The following is a 19,602-nucleotide window of genomic DNA, read 5'->3' on the forward strand; positions in this document are numbered from 1 at the left end:
CCTGTCCTAGCACAACAGCACTCTGGCCTCATCCTGAGCACCCCCTATCCCCTGCTGTCTAACCTAAACTCTAAAGGACCAGAGCCCACTAAAGCCGCATTCACTGCAGGTAGAGTTGCTCTCACACTCCCAAATGCTACACAGCTGGAAGATACCGCCTGGCCATACTGTCTTGTGACAGCGTTTCAGAATGTCGGGCCCAGCTGGGATTCACTGTGCATGTGCGAGGTCCCCCGGACTTGTGTAATGAGAGCTCCTGGGTTTCCCAAATGCCACCCCCAGCGTAAAAAGACGCCAGCATCAGCATCTCTCACGGGCCCGCCACTGAGATGGATGCATCGAGTCTGTCTCGCAGCTAATTATGGCCGCAGGAAACTGAATCTCCCCTGCCACGCTTCCCCATCCTCAGGGGCCTCTGACTGACCTTGTTGGTCTGCCTCCCTTTCCCTCAAAGGAAAACGCTGGCAGCTCCTCGCTTTCTCGTAGTACCTGGGAGAACGCATTTCACGGAAACTGGAGAGGCCTACTGAGTGATACTTGTAACAAAATAAAATGAAATGTAAATGAAAACAGCTATATCAGCTATTCTGAGAAAAGAAATGGAGTGAAGACATTGAAAAAGTACAAAGCGCTTTATTGTTAGCATTGTCAGCAGAGTGTGAATGTGGATTTATAAGGGGAAATTGTTTCATTATCAAATGTATGAGGTCGGGGAGAGGTCTTCTTCTTCCTCCTCTTCTTCCTCCTCCTCCTCCTCCTCATCCTCCTACTTCTTTCAGGTGTAGTGGCAGGCAAGAACGGCTGTTACTGTATTGTTACCATCCAGGAGAGGTTGTTTCAATACATTTATCTAATTTTTTTTATTAATGTTCTTGCTTCCATCCAGCTTCACTGATCCTGACACACACCAAGACAGGCTCAAGGACAGACCAAGACCTTTTTCTTGTTTCACTTTACTGTACGTATCTAGAACCACAATCTGGGGTCCACTTTGGTCAGCATTAGCTTTTTATTATTACATATGCAATCAGAGTAATAACCTTTTCAGACTTATGAACTTTTTCCAGCTGTCACTACAATGTGGAACTTGTTTTTTAACCATGCAATCATTTGCCTTCATAAATTACTTCACGAGGATGGCCTCTTCTATTTTTTGGTCTGCAGTGGCTCGAGCTTCATTGCCCCACCCATTCTGTTAAGGCTCTGTTATATGTCTGTAACTGTCACCATCTGTCTCCATGTCACCAGATCTGCGGCAATTCCAAAGGGACACTGCTAAAAGGCCTATACACTCTCTGCCAGATGTTACTGTGTCACTAAGCACAGATCCAAGGAGTCACATAAAGCTTTTTCATGTTTGGTCACCAGCCACACCCATTTCTGGTCTGTACCACCCAGCTGCAGCACGATGGTATTTTTACTCAGATGGGGGAAAAAAAAAAATAAATAAAAAAACATCTCTCTCCACCCAAGAGAACACAGGGAGCACAATGCAGCAGGCATGATGCAGGAGAAATTGAAGCTGATTGGCTGATCTGCCTCCCATCACGACTGTCACATTCCATTGCTCACTTGAGGAACGTGCAACTCTTCATCATTTGCCTCATTGCCACGCGATCAGTTGTGGGAGGGTAGGCGAGGACAGCAGCTGTCTCCGAGGCTGATGGGTCTGAAGACAGGATAGGTTCACAGTCAGTCCCACGGGAAGGACTGCACTCTGAGATCTTAGAGAGATGCATTGCAGCTATGATAAAGGCTGTCACCTGTAGCGGGTTCACCCTGATCTCCTCTGCGATGCTGCTAAGCTCTGAATATCCTCAACGCTCTGTTGTTTGAATTCTAATCAACCCCTATGATAAACCACCGTGATGGAAACCAAAATAGATTCTGCCAAGGGATACATATCAAGTCAAGCCTCTTTCTTTTGTGAGCTAAAATTGTTGGGATGCAGAGGACTTCAGGTTTTGCAGTCATGCAATGAAATTTTTTTTTTTTGGTGTTTTTCAGGGTTTGAACATCATTTTCTGTGATACGCTTTATTTTAACTGGTAATGGCCAGTACTGCTGCAGCACAGAATTTTAAGAAACATAACCCAGGGGCACACTCATAGGGAGGAACGAAATAAACTCACGGCTTATCTTCGGAGGTTCGCTGAAGTAATGACTAGTGTGGATGGAATATCCATTTTCATCGCCTTCACTGAACACGGCAATGTACGTCAAAAAGCTAGTATAACTTGAGAGAAGTAAATAAAAACTTTGTTCAACACATATGGTAAACACTACACATCGCAAACGTCCTCTGTGTACAGACGTGTAAGTGCACAGACGGCAGGCCGTGCATCTGGGAGAGCGAGAGGGAAGGAGTAGGCGAGTGACAGATGAGTCCATTTGTTTTCTTGACCTCGGCACTCTCTCCGTTTCCAAAAAATGCAAAATTACAAAACACCACCTGCAGTAAATACAATCAGGCATTACTCAGAATGTGGTTTTAATGGAAAGCACGAGAAAAACAGCCACCTTCTGGAAAACCACCTGACAATGCTGTATATGCTCTGTGCGTTTATGTTCTGTATAGCTTAATTTCAGTGAGAGCACATTCAGTTTTGCTGAGGGAGCAGACAGTATTGATCGAAAAGTGTTCTGAAATAGAATGACCCCAAAAATACAAGCCACATCATGGCAAACGCATCTTAAATTCTTCTTAAAAATTTCATAGCAATGTTTTTAACAAGTCCAAACTGTGAAATATAGAAATCTCCTTCACCCAAAGCAAATACAACCAGACAGAAAATGCCAGCAGAAAGATAAAGTGTGAATGATTAAAGCAATAAGTCGACGCTCAATTGGAAAAGTCTGGTGGTTAATGAATGGAAAACATTCCTGTATGATTTATCATCATTGTCAGAATAATAGTGCATCATCTATTAGCTTGTGAATGGAGTCTGAATCAATGCATTAATTGCCAATAGAGTTGGTATTTAGATCATAATAAACGCTAATACAACCAAATGGAAATTTATATCTCACTTTCTCTAAAACTCTTTAACTTACTTTAACTGGGTTGGACAAAAGAAATGACCAACCAATAAGCTTATGTCAAGCTCTGAAAGATGCACACTGAAGCTGTCCTGTAGGCCTTGCTTTAATTGAGAGAAAACCTAAATTCAGCGGAATGCCACCATTTGCCATTCTATCTAGTGGAGCTCGATGCTTTGATCAGGACACCTATTATCATAATACCTGATTCTTTCAAAGCACATCAAGGGTCTCTAGTTTATTAATGTGGTAGAGATCAGTACGTGAGTCTGGTACAAACTCCCCTGGAGTCAAGATTAGAGCTTGACTATCCCCCCATGTGAGATGCCTGGGCCTTTCTTACACTGTGGTAATCTTTTCTCTTCTTGTTGGGAGTCATGCCGCACAGTTTCAAAGTTTATGGCTGAGTCCACATTCATTGTTGAGGTGAAGATTAACAGTAGGTAACAGTGGCAATAGAGAAACACTGTCATGGCTTACCTGTTTCACACCTCTCCCCTGTAAATCCTTGTTGGCAGACGCAGGTGTTGGGAGAAACACAGGTGCCTCCATTTTGGCACATGCCATCGCACAAAACTGAGGATGTAAGGGAAAGTCCAAGTCACAATTTACCCCAAATATGACAGTTTATGATTGCAAGGACATGCTAATGTAGTGTATTTCGGGTCATCCTCCAATTTTTCCATTCATCATTTTTCATTCCACTGTCAAAATATATTCATAGAATTAGTCACATAATTTAAAAAAATCATACATGTAACATTGAAATTCAGACCAAGTACTTCAAAAAATAACCTCAGGGTATTATTTGCAGAGGTGAAAATGACCTAGATCACACAGCAAAAAAACAGGCCAAGCGAACACCATTTCTGCCAGGTGGGTTAACCTCACCTTTGCAGTGCGTCCCGTTCCCCGAGAAGCCGGGCTTGCAGGAGCAGCTGTGGCCCCCCACGGTGTTGAAACACAGCGCATTCTCGTCACAGCTGTGCTGCCCGGTCGCGCATTCGTCATGCTCTGAAACAGAGAGGACAAACAGCACCCTCATCCAGTGACCACATACTCTCACCTGCAACAACACATGACACTGCTGCTCGTGGACACCCACAGTATCAGCTACCCACAATTCCTTTCACATGCATGATTTAAAAGACAGCTGTCCTTACATTTGGGGGCCATTGTTTCTCAGTAGTTAAGGACCTGGGCTGGTAACCTAAATGGTGGAGATTCAATTCCCAGGTAGGCTACCTGCTCCCTTTAGGTGGACACTTTAGCTAAAGTAAAGTAGTAAAGTAAAATAGCTTTAAGTAAAGTATAATATATATAATCCTCTGTCAAGCAAACAAATGTCAAAGTGGGAACTTGGTTCATTGGCAAGGTTTTATACTTTTATTTTAAACAGCACATACAAGCTCAACAATGCTGCAGAGTCAGATGCAGAGAAAATAACCATATCAGCATTGACAGAACATTTCAGGCCGATTGGATGGTTTCTACATGCCGTTTCCCCTCCCACACTCTGCGATTCTGATGGCCAGGAAGCTTAACTGGCAATTTCTTATTGCCCTCCAAGTGACCATGAATACAAAAGCAGATCCTTTTCCTTAGGGACTGTGGCTTCAATCTATTCTGTTTGGTGCCCTGCAGCATTTTTCAGAAATATTGCTGTTAGGAAATTTCATCCTGGGTCCTAGGAGCACACAGTTATAAAACATGTCAGGCAAGCCAAAGAAAAGAAAATCCATTACACACAAATGTAAGATGCTGAATAAGAACAAAATAATAAGTACAACATTTTTTGTCAATAGTAGAAAGTTGATCTTGATACTGCATACAAGTGTGAATGCAGACCCCTCCTCCATAAGGTTCAGGGTCAAATTAAGCCTTCCACAAGGCTAGACTGTACAGTATGTACAGAATGTACAGCCGCACATTTTTGCTTGTGGGAAGAAACAGTGATGCCCCACTGAAGTCCAAATTCTCGCTGCCACCTGAGCAACACAGGCAGAGAGGGACATTAACCATCTCGATGCCTGAAGAGAAACGAATACAAATACGACACCATTAAAGGCAATGAATCTGGTGATGCTCTCTATTCAGGACCTATTCGGTTAAGACTAAGATTGTCACATTAGCTTCGAAGTAAAAACACACACCCTCATGCTGCAAGTTATGGTTAGACTACAAAACAAGTAAATGATGACCCCAGTGTACATTTTTAATTCCAAAATGATACAAATGGGGAGACAATATGTCTCTTGTCCATTTAATTTCTGATAAATGCACTCAGTTAAAGGCAGTAAGAAGAGATGATAAGGGGAATGGTGATGGGGAGTGGTGGGAACAAAATCACGCCCTCAGGTGTGGAAACGTGAGCACCCAGTCCACTGTTCTGGTCCAACTGCAACTGCCAACTCCTTCACACGCAATGACCGTAAATCTCATTGTGCACACAGAGCTTCCCAGTGAGCAGCCCTCTGATTAAAAACATCCCTCACTCCCCTCACGTATTCTGGAATCTTCTCCTCCCCTATAAATTCATACATTTAAAAGGCCTACATTTTCCTCGCCTGTCCACTACTGTATCACAGTTACGGTTAAAATCTGTGTTCGACAGGAAGGACGTGGTGGGCCCAGGACAAAGCTGTTCAGCGTTAACTACGTGCAACAGCATGCTTGTCCAGAGACCAGCACGGTCACCGGGCCATGACGGCATAAATGACACCAATTACCTTCTGCAATTGCAGATCTTTGCAATGCAGTCTCACTCTCTGCATTCATGCTGTGTTTTCAAATTTGTCTGTGCCGGTTGTGCACAATTCTGGTAACCACTGTGCTCTAAGTTCCACATCTTGCATTTGCTTGCGTTCTCACTGATATATATACATACACACAGACACACACACACACATACACACAGATGAACCTAAAACTAATGCAATTGCTTTGATACCATTAGCAGAAATATTATTTTTAGTGAACCTAACAATTGGCTGACTTCATAATAGCAGCTAACTTTTGTAACTCCCCTAGTCTAAGCACTGTTAGATTTTACAATCTAATCAGTTGCATAAAAGTCCACAGCAGAACTTGCCCAATGTGACTCTCCAACAGCTTATAGTATGAATGATAAATGATTAATTTTTTCTCAGCTGCAGAATTCTCTGGGGTTGTTAAACAGCTGCACAAAGTGGATGCATTCCTTACTTTAAATCTCAAGTGAAGCAGAAGGCAATCATAATGAAATCTTTCCGCTGAAGTTATAAAACAATGTGAAAGTTGAGGACAAGTCCCCTCTTTGTCACACTCAAATCCATTCAGTTGTTCAATTTGAAAATGTGACATTTCCTTTATCTCCGCTGAGATGGTGCAATGGCAGTCTGAACAGCACTTCAGAAACATTACTTAAAGGCCATATTACACTCCATATAATCTCTGGCAGCCGCAATAAAATTATGTTTAAAAATCTTTTCAGTCATGCTATTTCACCATGTCACTAACAAACAAACAAATACATAACATAAGTAAAATAATAATATTAGGGCAAGGTAAGGTCTGTCATTCCTGCTAAGGAATGATTTTAAAGTGATAGGAAGGTGGACCAGTCTCTGCGCAGACCCAGACTTCCTCCCGATACACAATCTCCTGCTGTTTTTCTCTGCTGCTGGAACCCATGCCTTCAACAGATAAACAATCAATTATGCAAGTGCTGTCACCAAAGACCCCCCCTCCCCCCCACACACTGTGCAGGCTGCAGTGAGGCAGCTGTGACAGTTATGAAGCGCTCCACGCCTGTGTACCTCTGCTTATGAAAATAAGGCTGAAAATACCAACCGCCCATCAGTGCAGGGAATACAGGAAAACTCGTGGGGAAGGCTGCAGCTCTTGGCTAAGTAAAACCACACTGCAGCCACTCGGGGCGAGGTCCAATGTATTACATTCCGATATCAGTGTTAAAGAATGAAACACAACGACTTTTAAAGTGAAATTCTCTCAAAGACACTGAGAGACACTGCAGTGTTCTCCAGTCTGCGTAGCACATTCTAAACCTGATGTACAAACAATGAAGATGGGGGAAGGGCTGTTGTCATGGTTGTGGCTCAGGGAAAACTGCGAAGACAACGCAAGTGAAAGGCACAGACCGGACACAGGGCTGCCCCTCTCTTCCTGAAGCTCCTGTGAACAGGAAATTCTCTGACTAATCTTCACCGCCCCAGAGGTGCGAGGCGAGACGAGGGCCCCCCCGATCGCAGGATTAAAGTGGCCTCTCAGCCCGCACCTCCAGACCGGCAGCGTAATAAAGTTCACACAAACCGCACCGCCTGCATTGTAGCTTTAATGGATTAAAGGCTAATGTGCGACAGCACAGAGCGCCACTGCGCAGGATCTGTGGTGAAAAGGAAGTTAAACCGTCCACCGTCAAGGCTTCATGCTCAAGGATAAAATGGAAAAACTGGAAGTCAAGAAGGCAAAGCAGATTTCCTGGATGGCGTTTAATGTTACATCTGTGTTTGGAATAGAGCCTATTACATTATGGGGGTTTTCTTCCATCATCCATCATTTCAGTATGGTATAAATGATGGGATAGATGGTCGACTAGGATAGGTGATGTTTTATTTTTAAAGTGATCTCTTATTGGGTCCTTTGTAAGACATAAATAGCAGGTTCTTAGAAATGATCACAGAACATATCAAAAGAATATTTGATGAAGAGCATTTAATGTCTATTACAGTACACTGCATGGGAACCTAATGATACTGCTGGGTCTATTTGACAATTTATTCATTAAACACTGGTTATGGAACATCCTCAGCCTTAGCCATTATCATAGTACCTCTCCACATCTCCACCATCTGCATATCATTATGGGTCATAACGTAGGTGGCTACCATTTGCCTCTACGGTCAGTGGTAGAGCTTTCTGTCACAGTGTTTGATCTTTGACTTGCCACAGTTCACTTCTTAGGACTTAAATTGTACTGTAAATTAACAAAATTCCAATACAGTTTAACATGAAATACAAATGATTCCCTCTCTGTGCCAAGACACTTGTGTGCAAGCAGATCAGGGTAATCAAGAAGGTTGCCTTCACCAAAGCTGATAGATTTACACACAAGACCAGACAAGAAAACGACCTGGTATCCTGGGTTATCTGTGTTAGCGATGTTGTCTATTGTTCACTGAAAGCAGTCTCCACATTTTCAGTATTAGCTGTAATACAGCTTCAATAAGTGCATGGTTCCCTGCTGGGACCTGAACCAGTGAGCACCTCCTTCTCACATCCCTCAGGACAGATAACGCTTGCAGATGTTTGCTGTGGGGAGCTGTATTATATAAATCAATATGGGTTTAACATCTTCAGTTCAGTACAATGATACAGAGCTTAAGCACAGTCAAAGTACCCACAACACCACATATATTCCTATAAATTGCAATACAGAAGTGATCACATAAAAACAAAAACACAACATCATTTCATTTCTACAGAGATTTTGGTATGGCCTGTATTCTGATTATAATTTGTTAGATGTGAAGAAAATACAGAGCTAGTTTAATACTGACTAGAGGTGTACTGCCCCTTGCTGGACCATTTCTGGAAAAACCTTTCCCTTAGGGCTGTATTTAATCCCAAGCAGATGTCCACTTCTATTAATTATCCATAGCTGCTGTATCTGTTATATACACAGTAATGGGTAAATCAGGCTAAAACTATGTGCAGGAAAACCATCAATGTTATCCTACTAGAGAAAAGAGAACATGTCAGAGTTTTGGTTAAGGATTCTCTAACTTCTTTTCTGTATGTCCCATGATACTATACTCAATAAAGGGAGAGAAATACTAACTGATGTAAGAAAGAGTTCCTTAAAAGCAATAGCAGAAGATTAACAGTATTAACAGTTCTCGGTACGTATTCACACAATTTGTGATTTTGCAAATGTTTTAGGTGCTCTTTCAGAATTTTAAGCTCCTTCAAAAATAATGATAATAATAATGTGATTGGAGGCTTTCATTTGATGTCCAAATGTCATTCTCCTGATATAATGGGTCCCATTCTGATTGCAAAAGATCAGCACAGTACCGAAATGCTGTTGGCACTATTCCTTTTGATAACCTGACATAAAGTCAGTCAGTAAAAATATCAACAATTGAAACAGCACTTTTCATCCAAATAGCTCACTGCCAGTTGCAGGAATAAGACAGGTGACCATCATACAACTTAGAATGTAGGTGTGACTATTCAGGGCTCAGTTATATTAGGCTAAGAAGTAAAAAACACCCCCTGCCCTTGCTTGACCCCTACCCTTGTCTTAGAGACCTGCCTTTACTGTGTAAAAACTGAGCCCATTATGTTATACATAGAGCATATTCACCCTCATCCTAGCGTTATCTTGGCAGCTCCATCAGCTCAACAGTACCATGAGGAGCATATGCAAATGAATTCTACTTCTCCTTAAAAAGACATACAGCTTATTGCATAATTCTGTCTTCGACTGAACTCATATCAGAATCAGATCCTTAAATATGAATTTAAATAAAATATAACCATTGAAACAAGTCCTACCCTTTAAATGCCTTGTTACATCATTAGGAGAGAATAAACTGCATTTATTACAGATTCCAGTCCCCACTATCCCTCTTTATTTATACCTGGAGCTGGTGTACACCGGAAGCTCCCAAAAATCTATCATAAAAAATGTAAATCATTGTTTTGATATGTCTTATCCGAAGCTGGTCTGTGGGTCTACATTAGGGTATTTCATATCCTTTGATTATTAGAAAACTAGAAAAGCAATTTCAGTTTCAAATTACTTTTTTTCAAAACAATTCTTTCACTGAGTGAAAGTACTACATTTATACGTCACAAAGATGTAGACACCCCATGTTAGATTCATTTGCATCTCCGTTTCATATTTAGAAAGACTTGCTGGAAATTGTGTAAGCTTAAAAAATGAAATGACATGAATTATTATCTTGGACACACACAGGTAGCTGTGTGATCCAGATCCACACTTATTAAACAAAACATAAATAAATAACTAAATAAATACTAAATTTGAATAATATTACCCCTGAAAGTCAGTTACAAACACTGTTACATAAATAATTACAGGATCCATAATTCTACCTTTGCCTAAATAATACCTAAATGTTCAAAACAATTAAAACACTGTAGAGATTTCTTACTTCCACTCATTATCATAGTTCAAAAGGGTCTCCTTTGACAGATGAACAAAGCTATTTTCAACTTGCATTACATCAATGTTAAAAATTCACTCCAGCACTGCCTATAGATGAATCATAATTGAAGTTGGAGAGATAATTAGTACATCATTAACAAGTGGAAGAGGACTGAATTAAAACATGAAAGATAAATTAATTCACATGGTAATAGGAACAGATTGGTAACACAAAACTACATGAACTTCCAAATAAAAAAGACCAAAAATTTCATTCAACTGTTAAACTCATGTTGCCAAGGTTACAGTGGAGCTGACTGCTTACCTCCAACAGATTCCAAAGTAGTCTTGGTTCCAAAGCACGCATTACTGCCAGATAAAGAGGCTTGATTGTGTACCACCAAGCCCCACTGTATAAACTTGTCTCTAAAGCTTGGCATCTATGAGGAAATGAAGCTATTACCGAACACCCTGGACTGCTATTACTGAGCCTGCACACTTATCAATCTAACAAAACTTAAGAGGGTTATTGTTCCAGTAAGAACACAAGAAAAGAGCATGTTATCAAACTGCTGTTCCATACATTTCTTTACTAAAGGCTTCTAATTCCTCATACTATATATGGGATATCCATCAGTACTGCCCATGTATACTGTGACAATTCACTGAAAACAGCAGGTGATGTGCGACTCACAGATTTTTCATTAATTTGGATGTCATAAATAATGTATTCTGAGACGCACAAATACAAGTATACAAGTGTAACTCAAACATTATTATTACACTAAGGAAGAATGGAAATATGCAGCCAGGGTGGCTAGTGGGCATGTAATCACATAACACATGTGGTGACAATAACTCTGCTTGGGTACTGACTCCGACGTGAATAATCGACTAGTGCAAGAAAAGTCATTAGATTTGCTCCTGTAAAAGCAGGAGTTTAATCATACAAATTAACTTTTCTACTCAGAAACGTTTTTGAGCGGTGCACATCTGAGACTTACAGACATTTTCGTGGTGATCTATGTAAATGCATTACAGTAAAATTCAATTCAGCCTGGGCTTCTATTTATCATCGCCCTACATCACAGAAATAAAAAGGTAGACTGTAAAGCATAATAAAAGAATACGTGTTTCTGTCATGTAAGATCTAAGAAAATGAACATCAAAGTGATATCCATATCTGCTTAAATATTCTTGGTTATATATTACAAATGTCTGCTTTGTTGTTTTCATTTAGAGTTGCCTTTTTTCCTGTAACCATAAACACACACACACACACACACACACACACACACACACACACACACACACACACACACACACGACCCACAGACTTTCAACAAACTCCGTTGCCACGCCTACCTTTGTTTGCCATAGCCAGTGGGCTGCTCTCTATGACAACCAACTGGCAGTCAATATAATACAAACAAGCCAAAGCAGATCACCCCACTTTTCCCAGTATTATAACATACACCACATAGACCTCACTCTTCATTTCAAAGTCAGAGGTTGCAGTGAAGAAATTCAGGGCTCCACTGGTCTTGTTATGGGGCTTTCCCCAGATTGCTGTTATATATCACAATTCCTGATAAAGGCATGTGGTGCGCCAAAATATTTGGCACACAAAACAATAAAGTATTATTTTACGATACAGCATGCTATTGTTCTTTTGCTACCCTGTGTTTGCTTTGCCAGTGACTGGCGCATTGCTATCGAAGTTCACAAAGTTTACAAAGTTAAACAACAAAATGGCAGTAGCACATTAGAAAAGCAAGGGTTGAAATCTGAATTTAACAGCTGGAGCAGAAGGTGCAGTGTGCACTGCATGTCAGATAACTGTCAGCAAACTAAATAGTGGTAGGATATCTCTAATAAAAAAATACATATACATTTACATAGAAAAGCAGACAGCGACAGTTTTTCATTGCATAAATACTGTAGGTTATATCACAATAAAGTATCTTTAACAAGAAAACATAAGTGCTTTCAGACTGCAAGAATGCCATGACGGAATGATCTGGTGCATGGCTAACAGGTTTTGCATGCCACATCTGCTGAGTTAGTTTGCATAAGTGAATATTGCTTTTTTTTCTTAATTACACGCTGAGGATAAATCGGTTGTACAGGCTCCAGAGAGAGCCCCTTTCCACAATTTGCTTGGCCTCATATTTAAACCTGCATCCAATAGCTCTTGAGTGGCACAAGCACAGAAATACAAAATTGCTTAGTAAAAAAATCTCATTACAGCAACCTGGAAGTGAGCTGAAGAAATTAATTTGGCAATTCTTTAAATTTATTTCCATAGTACAACCCTTTCAATACACAGTTTATAATCACTGATGACAGACCTGGTAAATATGTGCTACACAAAAAGCTGTTTGGTTGCTTTTCTTCAGATTATGATGCGTGTATATTTTTTAAATCTACACTTTATCATCAACCTCATCATTATCGCCGTCCTCACCAACAGCCAAAGTGATACAAACAATGCAAATTGGATATAGCATGCCGCTTTTGTCTGATGGCAGTGTCAGAGTTAAAACATAACTTCATTCTGGCTGCGCCTCTAGTACCCTGCGATACATTTGTGATTTTATGGCTGCTTATTGTTCTCCGTTACAGCTGAGCCAATGAGACTTGGAGCTGTGAGACTGGCTTCCCAGCTGGAGTATGCGCATGAGCACGAGGCACTGCAGCAGCGGTGGCGGCGGTAGCAGGGGCCGGGGCTCACCTGTGCAGGAGTAGTCATCGATCCTGATGTAGCCGCTCCGGCAGATGCACATGAAGGAGCCCGGGGTGTTCATGCACACCGTGTTCTCCCTGCAGTAGTGCTTCCCCTCCGCGCACTCGTCCACATCTGCGACAGAGACACGGCAGGCATGAGGCTCTCCTCTGTCCCGCTCCCCGAGCGCCAGATTAGCACCCGTCCGCCTTCATCTGCCTGCCTCAGTAGTGGCTCTCAGGCTTTGGGCTGATTTCCTGCGACATCTTGGTCACACTCGTTCTTTTAGCTAGTTAATGCATGCCAACTTCATTTTCCTGATACAGGCAGGGTGGGACAGACATCTGTTCAACAATAAATCATTCCTGAGCTTAGTCTCCCTGTAAACATCTATGATCAAGCAGTACCGGTGCTGTAACACTGTCATGGTCATTCAAATTCAGGAGTGTTTCCTACGATAGATAGATTCTGGTACATTCTACCCTTGGGGATTTTGTTGCTTAGCTTCTACACTAAGACTGCTAAACTGTCTGACCTCATTTGCAATATAATCGTGCCTGAACCGAGATTCTAAAATGCTTAAAACACAACTTAGTTCTGATGAGGCAGTACGAATTAATGCCGTTTGCACACTCCTGGTTCATCAGCTTTCTGCAGAATGCTGTATCGAATCTCAATGTCCTCATCGTTTTAATTCAGCTCCTTCCATTCGGCATCTCACAGCAATGTCCTTGGCAGCCTCTTCCACCCACGCCCTCCTCCGCCGAGCACGCTTTTTTATAATCTCTATCGCTCCTTTTCACACTCACTCCTTCTGCTCTGTTCTGTCTTTCACCTCTCCGCTTTTGTTGCCATATTTTCAGGGCTGTAGCGTTTCACTACAGCACTCGCTGAATAAAAACAGATCATGACAGAAAGCCCCCCCCCCACCACCACCAAGTGTCACACAAAAATAAAATCCACGACATCTGCAATGGTAACCTTGAATGGGACACAGATGACAATCGCACGGTGTCGCTGGATTGATTTAGTGGCCATTAGCTGTGGCCACTGTCGTTCACCCAAATGCCATTCTGTCAGGCGAGCCTAAACGATACGTTAGAACATGTCACCGCTAAGATTACACGTCTCTCAGCTCCCGTGGCTTGTAAGGAAAGAGAGGTGACTTCCATCTCCATTAGACAACTCCATTTCCTTGATTGTTCTGCCACACGGCGACACGTGACGGGTGGCCATAAAGAGCGCAGGAAATCGATGGCCGCTTTTATCTCTGAATAAAATTATGTGGGGTGGGTCTGCACTGCACCGCAAATAATGAATGGAAGCGGCATCTTTTTTTTTTTTTTTTTTTTTGCTCCATTACGGCAGAATAAATCAGAGTTGTAGCTATGAGACTGAGCTACGGTGCGCATATCTCCTCAAGGGTAACATTGGACCCTGTAACACAATAATGCAGCAAATTATCACACCTTTCCGGAGAGAACATGAGTTACCATTCCACAGCAGCCATGGGTATGCAGAAAGCAGGCAATCAGCTCACCTTAACTGGATTATCATTGCTACAGGTCTCTGCAAAGAAAACCATTCTCTGGTTTGTAAAGGCTGTGTTTGGATATTCCAGTGACAAATTAAACACCACTGTATTTAAAAAGAATGGGGAAAGAGCAGAAAAAACTCTCCCTCACCACAGTTAAGCAGATGCTAAAGTGAAGTAAATTTACGCACCAGGTTTGTCACAGTCCGAGGCTTGTCTACTTTAAAATCGGGAAGCTTCATCCCTGCACTAATTAGTGTTTGTGAAGCCCACGAAGTGAGCCGTTAGCACGGGTGAAGAGGGAGAACGGAGGCAGATATGACCGCATGGGGAAGCGCGCGCTGCGGTAGAACAGAAGGATACGGCTGCCCCCCCGCCGCGCTGTATGCGGAGGGGCAGCGCTCCCCCATTTCCCAGCCGTAACGCTGCCTGGGAGTGAAAAGATACGTCTGCCTTCCTGCCTGAATCACCATCCTGAGATCACATTCATTATCTCGCCGCCAACAGAGTCTCTGTGAGCGTCCTCTCTGCGGCGTGGAACATATACTCAAACAGTTCATTTTTCCTTCCTTCCCAGTTGTTGTGCAGGCCACTGCTTCCCGCTCCCCACCCCCCACCCCAACCCCCCCGGCAATTTTGCCAACATAGAGAGGGGTATTTGAGAACACCGTAAGGTGAAAGTGAACTGAAAATGCTGATTTGGATCTATTTTCACACTGTTTCATCTTCATCACTGCACTGATGGCAATAATTAATTTTGGTTCAATCTATGAAAAAAGTCCCTTCAACAATTTTATCTTTGGTGTGCAAAGCGCTGAATTAATCTTTAAAAATAATGATAGGTTTGCTATAATAATAAAGATAATAACAATGATTTGTTGTCCTGATCCATTGCATATACTTCTCCATAAATAATTATTCTAGCTTGAAATGGGAAATTTATCATTATTGTAATTAAAATGTTGGCAAAAAATCCAGCAATGATTCATATTGCCTTAATGCCTATTGCCTTTACATTTGCAGAAATATGGGCTTGCATAAATAACCCAGCACCATTTATGTCGCAGCACCATATATGAGATTGTAGTGCTATGTGGCTAGATATCATGGCTAAGTGTCTATTTCATTAGTTCTCTTTTCTTATTTCTCTTTATATGTATGTGCATTGTCAAGCCCTGTGTGGTTGTGCACCGTTCTGTACAGTGTATAGGTGTACTTGTGAGTGTAACCCCTTCTGTTTATTAAAAATAATGAACTAATTCACACAAGAAAAGAAGTGTTTGCTCATAAAAGCTTGGTCTGTATCAAACAGTAACCTGATGTTAGTGTTGCAGAGAATACGCATTTCAGTTTGCTTCACACCAGTATAGGAGGAAAAGTGCCAGCCGCTGTTGGAACAGTATTTTTGCAATTATCTATAGTAGTGAGGGGTCTGTGTGATCCTGCATCAGGGTGTCATCTGTGCATATAGTTCAGTTTTTACAGCTTCATTTGCACTGCATTGCACCGTACATTAGTTTTGAACATTGGGAAGATCATCTTACCTAGGCTAGCTTACAAAGAAAAGGTACAAAAGTGTACACAATCAGGTGGGAGCAAAAATACACAAAGGAAACTACAAGCTACACCTGAAACACGCATCGGTCTGTCACACAGAGCAGGTAATGCAATGTAGAATTACCGCTGTGTTTGCTGCAGCTACGTCCAGAGCAAACGGGGTTTCAGATTTGCACATTGATTACATCTACTCCGTTTCCTCAAGGGGGGCCTTATTACATGCCACTTTTGTATTCGCAAATCGAGCAGCGAATGGTCCGCTGCGAGACAGGAGACGGGCGAATGTGTGAAAGCTTGAGCATGCGGCTCGTCCGCGTCTCTCTTGCAGGTCCTTTCCGGCCTCGTAACAGACTATTCCCTCTGCCTTTTCCGAATGTGAATAATTAGATCCAATACACAGTACCAGAACAGCAGGGCGGATGTCTTGCTGAAAAGTTTTCCCTGCAGGCTACACAGAAGTAGACACTAAAACAATTCCCACTGTAAGAAAGCAACAGCACACTAATAAATTCTATCTAGGAGACGGTGGAGCACTCTGGTAGGTATTTTATAGGACATTTCTGATTAAAACTTAATACTTCCACCCTTCTGTTCTCTGTGGTGCAGGTAATTAAACTAATTTCTGTTTTCTGACAGGTTTCTTTTTCACCACCTGATTTATGTCATTAAGGGAAATTGCATACTTAAAATGAATCACTGACATATAACAGTCTAGCTCAAAACTTCTGGCACAACAGCATTTGTTCTCCCCCAAACCCGCTCTCTCAAAATGGAAATCTCCAGTAAAATTAATGTCTTTTTTTTATTAGAATGAACTTGATTCAACTGAAGCAGACATATTATTTTTCATTATGAGAACAGAAAAGGACTTAGTGAATGGAGATTTTAATGTTCAAGGGAAAATACATTTGCCATTGTATGGCAGAAGCATTATTTTCCAGTCCAGTACACTGTGCAGCACACACACCTCCTTTCAGAGCTTTCCATTCCCTGGAGCCCCCCATAAAGAGCCCCAAAAGAACAGCACTTCCTTCTCTCCTTTTAACCCCATGATGTCCAAGCAGCAGCTGACTGTTGGAAATGACCGCTATGTAAATCCACTCGCTCTACAGGAGCAGCAATCTACAGAAATCCCTTTCAGGCCCCTCAGACCTCATTAATGTGAACTACTGTCCTCTCATGTCTTTCCCCAGTGCAAATAAGTGGTTCTCTAAACCTGTGCTCAGCCAATCTACTCTAAACATAGGACATAAAAAAAAAGAACTTGACATGTTTTGTGTTGCCCAACATTCATGTCATTTTTCACTGCCAGTGTCTCTTTTAGAGGCTTTTGATTATGTGCTGGTCTCATTCTGTATAGCTGGAGAGTCTGGGGGGAATTCATATTAGTGGCACAGCAGAAATATGCTACATTTCATTCCATTCTCTGCCGGCCTACAGTGGTAATTGAGGAAAATGAAATGCATTTTCTGTGTTATGTGCTGCTTTTGTGCTGATCCCAAGAGCCGCAGTGTAGTTATTAAAGAGCTGCAGTGCTGGCTTTGGAGACGTCTAAATGTGCTTTTGGTGTAGCGAAAACAATGATTTTGAAACTTTAATGCTATTGCTGTTCCTAGATATCTCAAGCTGATGTGTATTACTGTGAGAAAAGAAGACCTACTGGTTGTTTTAAAAGTGTGCGGGGGCTTGTGGCAGAGGCCTGCAAGCGGAATGGTAATGGCTTTATCGTACTGAAGATCACCTTTACAAAATGGGGCCAGCGCTATACATGGAATAGCTATAATAAATCTGTGCTGCAAACTGTATGTTTTAGTCAATGCTGGCAAACATAACTTTGTACTTACTGCTGAAACTGTAATATCAAAGCACAAGATACACCCAATGTGACATAAGCAAAATTAGACAGATTCACAGCTACGGTGTGCCCACAGTATTAGAACTGGGCTCATACTGACAGAAGTTGCAGGTTCGACTCCCACATGAGCCTCTGTTCATCCCGACAGTCTGAAAGTCTGCGTCATTATAAAGCAAAGAGGGGTGCATGAAGCAGCACATTGCAGTGGGAGGACGGAACACTGGGTGGAAAAGACTGAACAAGCTCTTAGGAATTTAGCTGGCTTTGACACACCAGATTAATTATGAAGTATTCTGGCAGTCTGAAAAGCATCACTGTCTCATTATGTAGCATTCAGAGATAATAAACCATACAGGGATGTGTGAAGCAGCACCCCACAATGAAAGGAGTGAACGCAGCCCCCTTGGGCTCGCAATGGGCTATGGCACTGCAAGATTAATCTTAATGAATTTTACTGAGCACACTAAAACTTCTAGGTTACTTAATAAAAACAGCACAGGTTATGCACTCGGTAGGAATAAAGTGGGTTTGACTTTTTCATTGCATCTAATTTTTTGACAGACATTTCTCTTCAGCAATTTTTACAGCCCACGTTTTATTCCACATTTGAGTCAAGGAAGCAGAGGTTGAGAGCAAAGACTGAATCCAAGCTTCAAATACTTTATTGTTTTTAATGCTCTGTCGCAGAAGCAGGTCATTATGAAATTAAGTGATAATGGATTCAAGGATGTCTTTTATGTGGTGTTGGTATTTTGACAGAGTGAATTCCAGGTCGAATATCTTCCCCAGATTACAGTATGTGATGTACAGACCATGCAGATCTTCTGCCTCCAGACCAAAGTGCCAGTCTATGTGAGGGACATCAAGAAAGGTCATTTGGTCCATTATGGCATATGGGGCTTTCAAAGTAAGAGCAGAAGCAAACCCATAGACCTAACCAATCAATGTCAATTAGCCTGCCCTAACCTTGTGTTACAGCCCAATTAAATGGATCAAAATCAGATAAAGAAATAATGTACACATATGTCTGATGCACATATGGTGTTATGGTGAGATGTGCTGAATGCAGGTTACACAAAGTACCTCTAGATATGCAACAAGATGTAATAAAAAACTAAGGGAAAAAACACTTTAGATTTGCATGTAAACACCAGTACAACTACCATAGATATGACTACCTCCTTCTGGGATATGCTAAGGAAGATATTTGCATTTCTTTTCTTAAAAGCCGTAGCTGCGAGGGAAAAAAAAAAAAAAAAAAAACATTGTTCTAGAAGAGACCAGTATTAGACACCGGCCATATTTCACTGCCAGCGGTGGCCTAAAAATAAATCTGAGCCTCTCTTTAGATCTCATCTGTTGCTGCTTTCCTTCGGAAAAGAGGATTCTTCAAAGCACAATCACACACCCACCTTTACTGTCAGGAACGTGCAGCCGGCACCAGTAACCCCAGCAGTGACAAGCTGTGTTTATTACTGATTTGCTTTTGGTAGCCTTATTTGCTACACGGAAATGGACCATGACACTATTCACCAGAGAGATGTCATACTGGAAAGAGCGAGATAAAGAGAATGTTCTAACTGGATGAGAACTGAAAAATATTGTAAAGTAAAATTATATATTCACAGCTTCACCAGCCACATATTGGTATTTTGACTCAATTTTGGATTTTAGGTACATTACAGCCAAATTAAGAGGAAAAAACACCCACAATATGC

The 19,602-nt window shown here is 41.6% G+C and overlaps 1 protein-coding gene across 1 annotated transcript in view; it reads right to left on the bottom strand.

Moving 5' to 3' along the window:
* The window catches only part of LOC118770547 (protein kinase C-binding protein NELL2-like), a 67,541-nt gene that overhangs the window by 14,662 nt on the left and 33,277 nt on the right, over positions 1-19,602 (bottom strand). The window contains exons 13-15 of the mRNA XM_036518287.1: positions 12,948-13,073; positions 3,931-4,053; positions 3,520-3,615 (exon numbers count right to left, since the gene is read on the bottom strand). Of these exons, the coding sequence (XP_036374180.1) occupies positions 3,520-3,615; positions 3,931-4,053; positions 12,948-13,073 (345 nt within the window). The remainder of the gene's footprint in view (positions 1-3,519; positions 3,616-3,930; positions 4,054-12,947; positions 13,074-19,602) is intronic.

This window comes from Megalops cyprinoides, chromosome 23 (assembly GCF_013368585.1).
Source record: "Megalops cyprinoides isolate fMegCyp1 chromosome 23, fMegCyp1.pri, whole genome shotgun sequence".
Lineage (NCBI taxonomy): Eukaryota > Metazoa > Chordata > Actinopteri > Elopiformes > Megalopidae > Megalops > Megalops cyprinoides.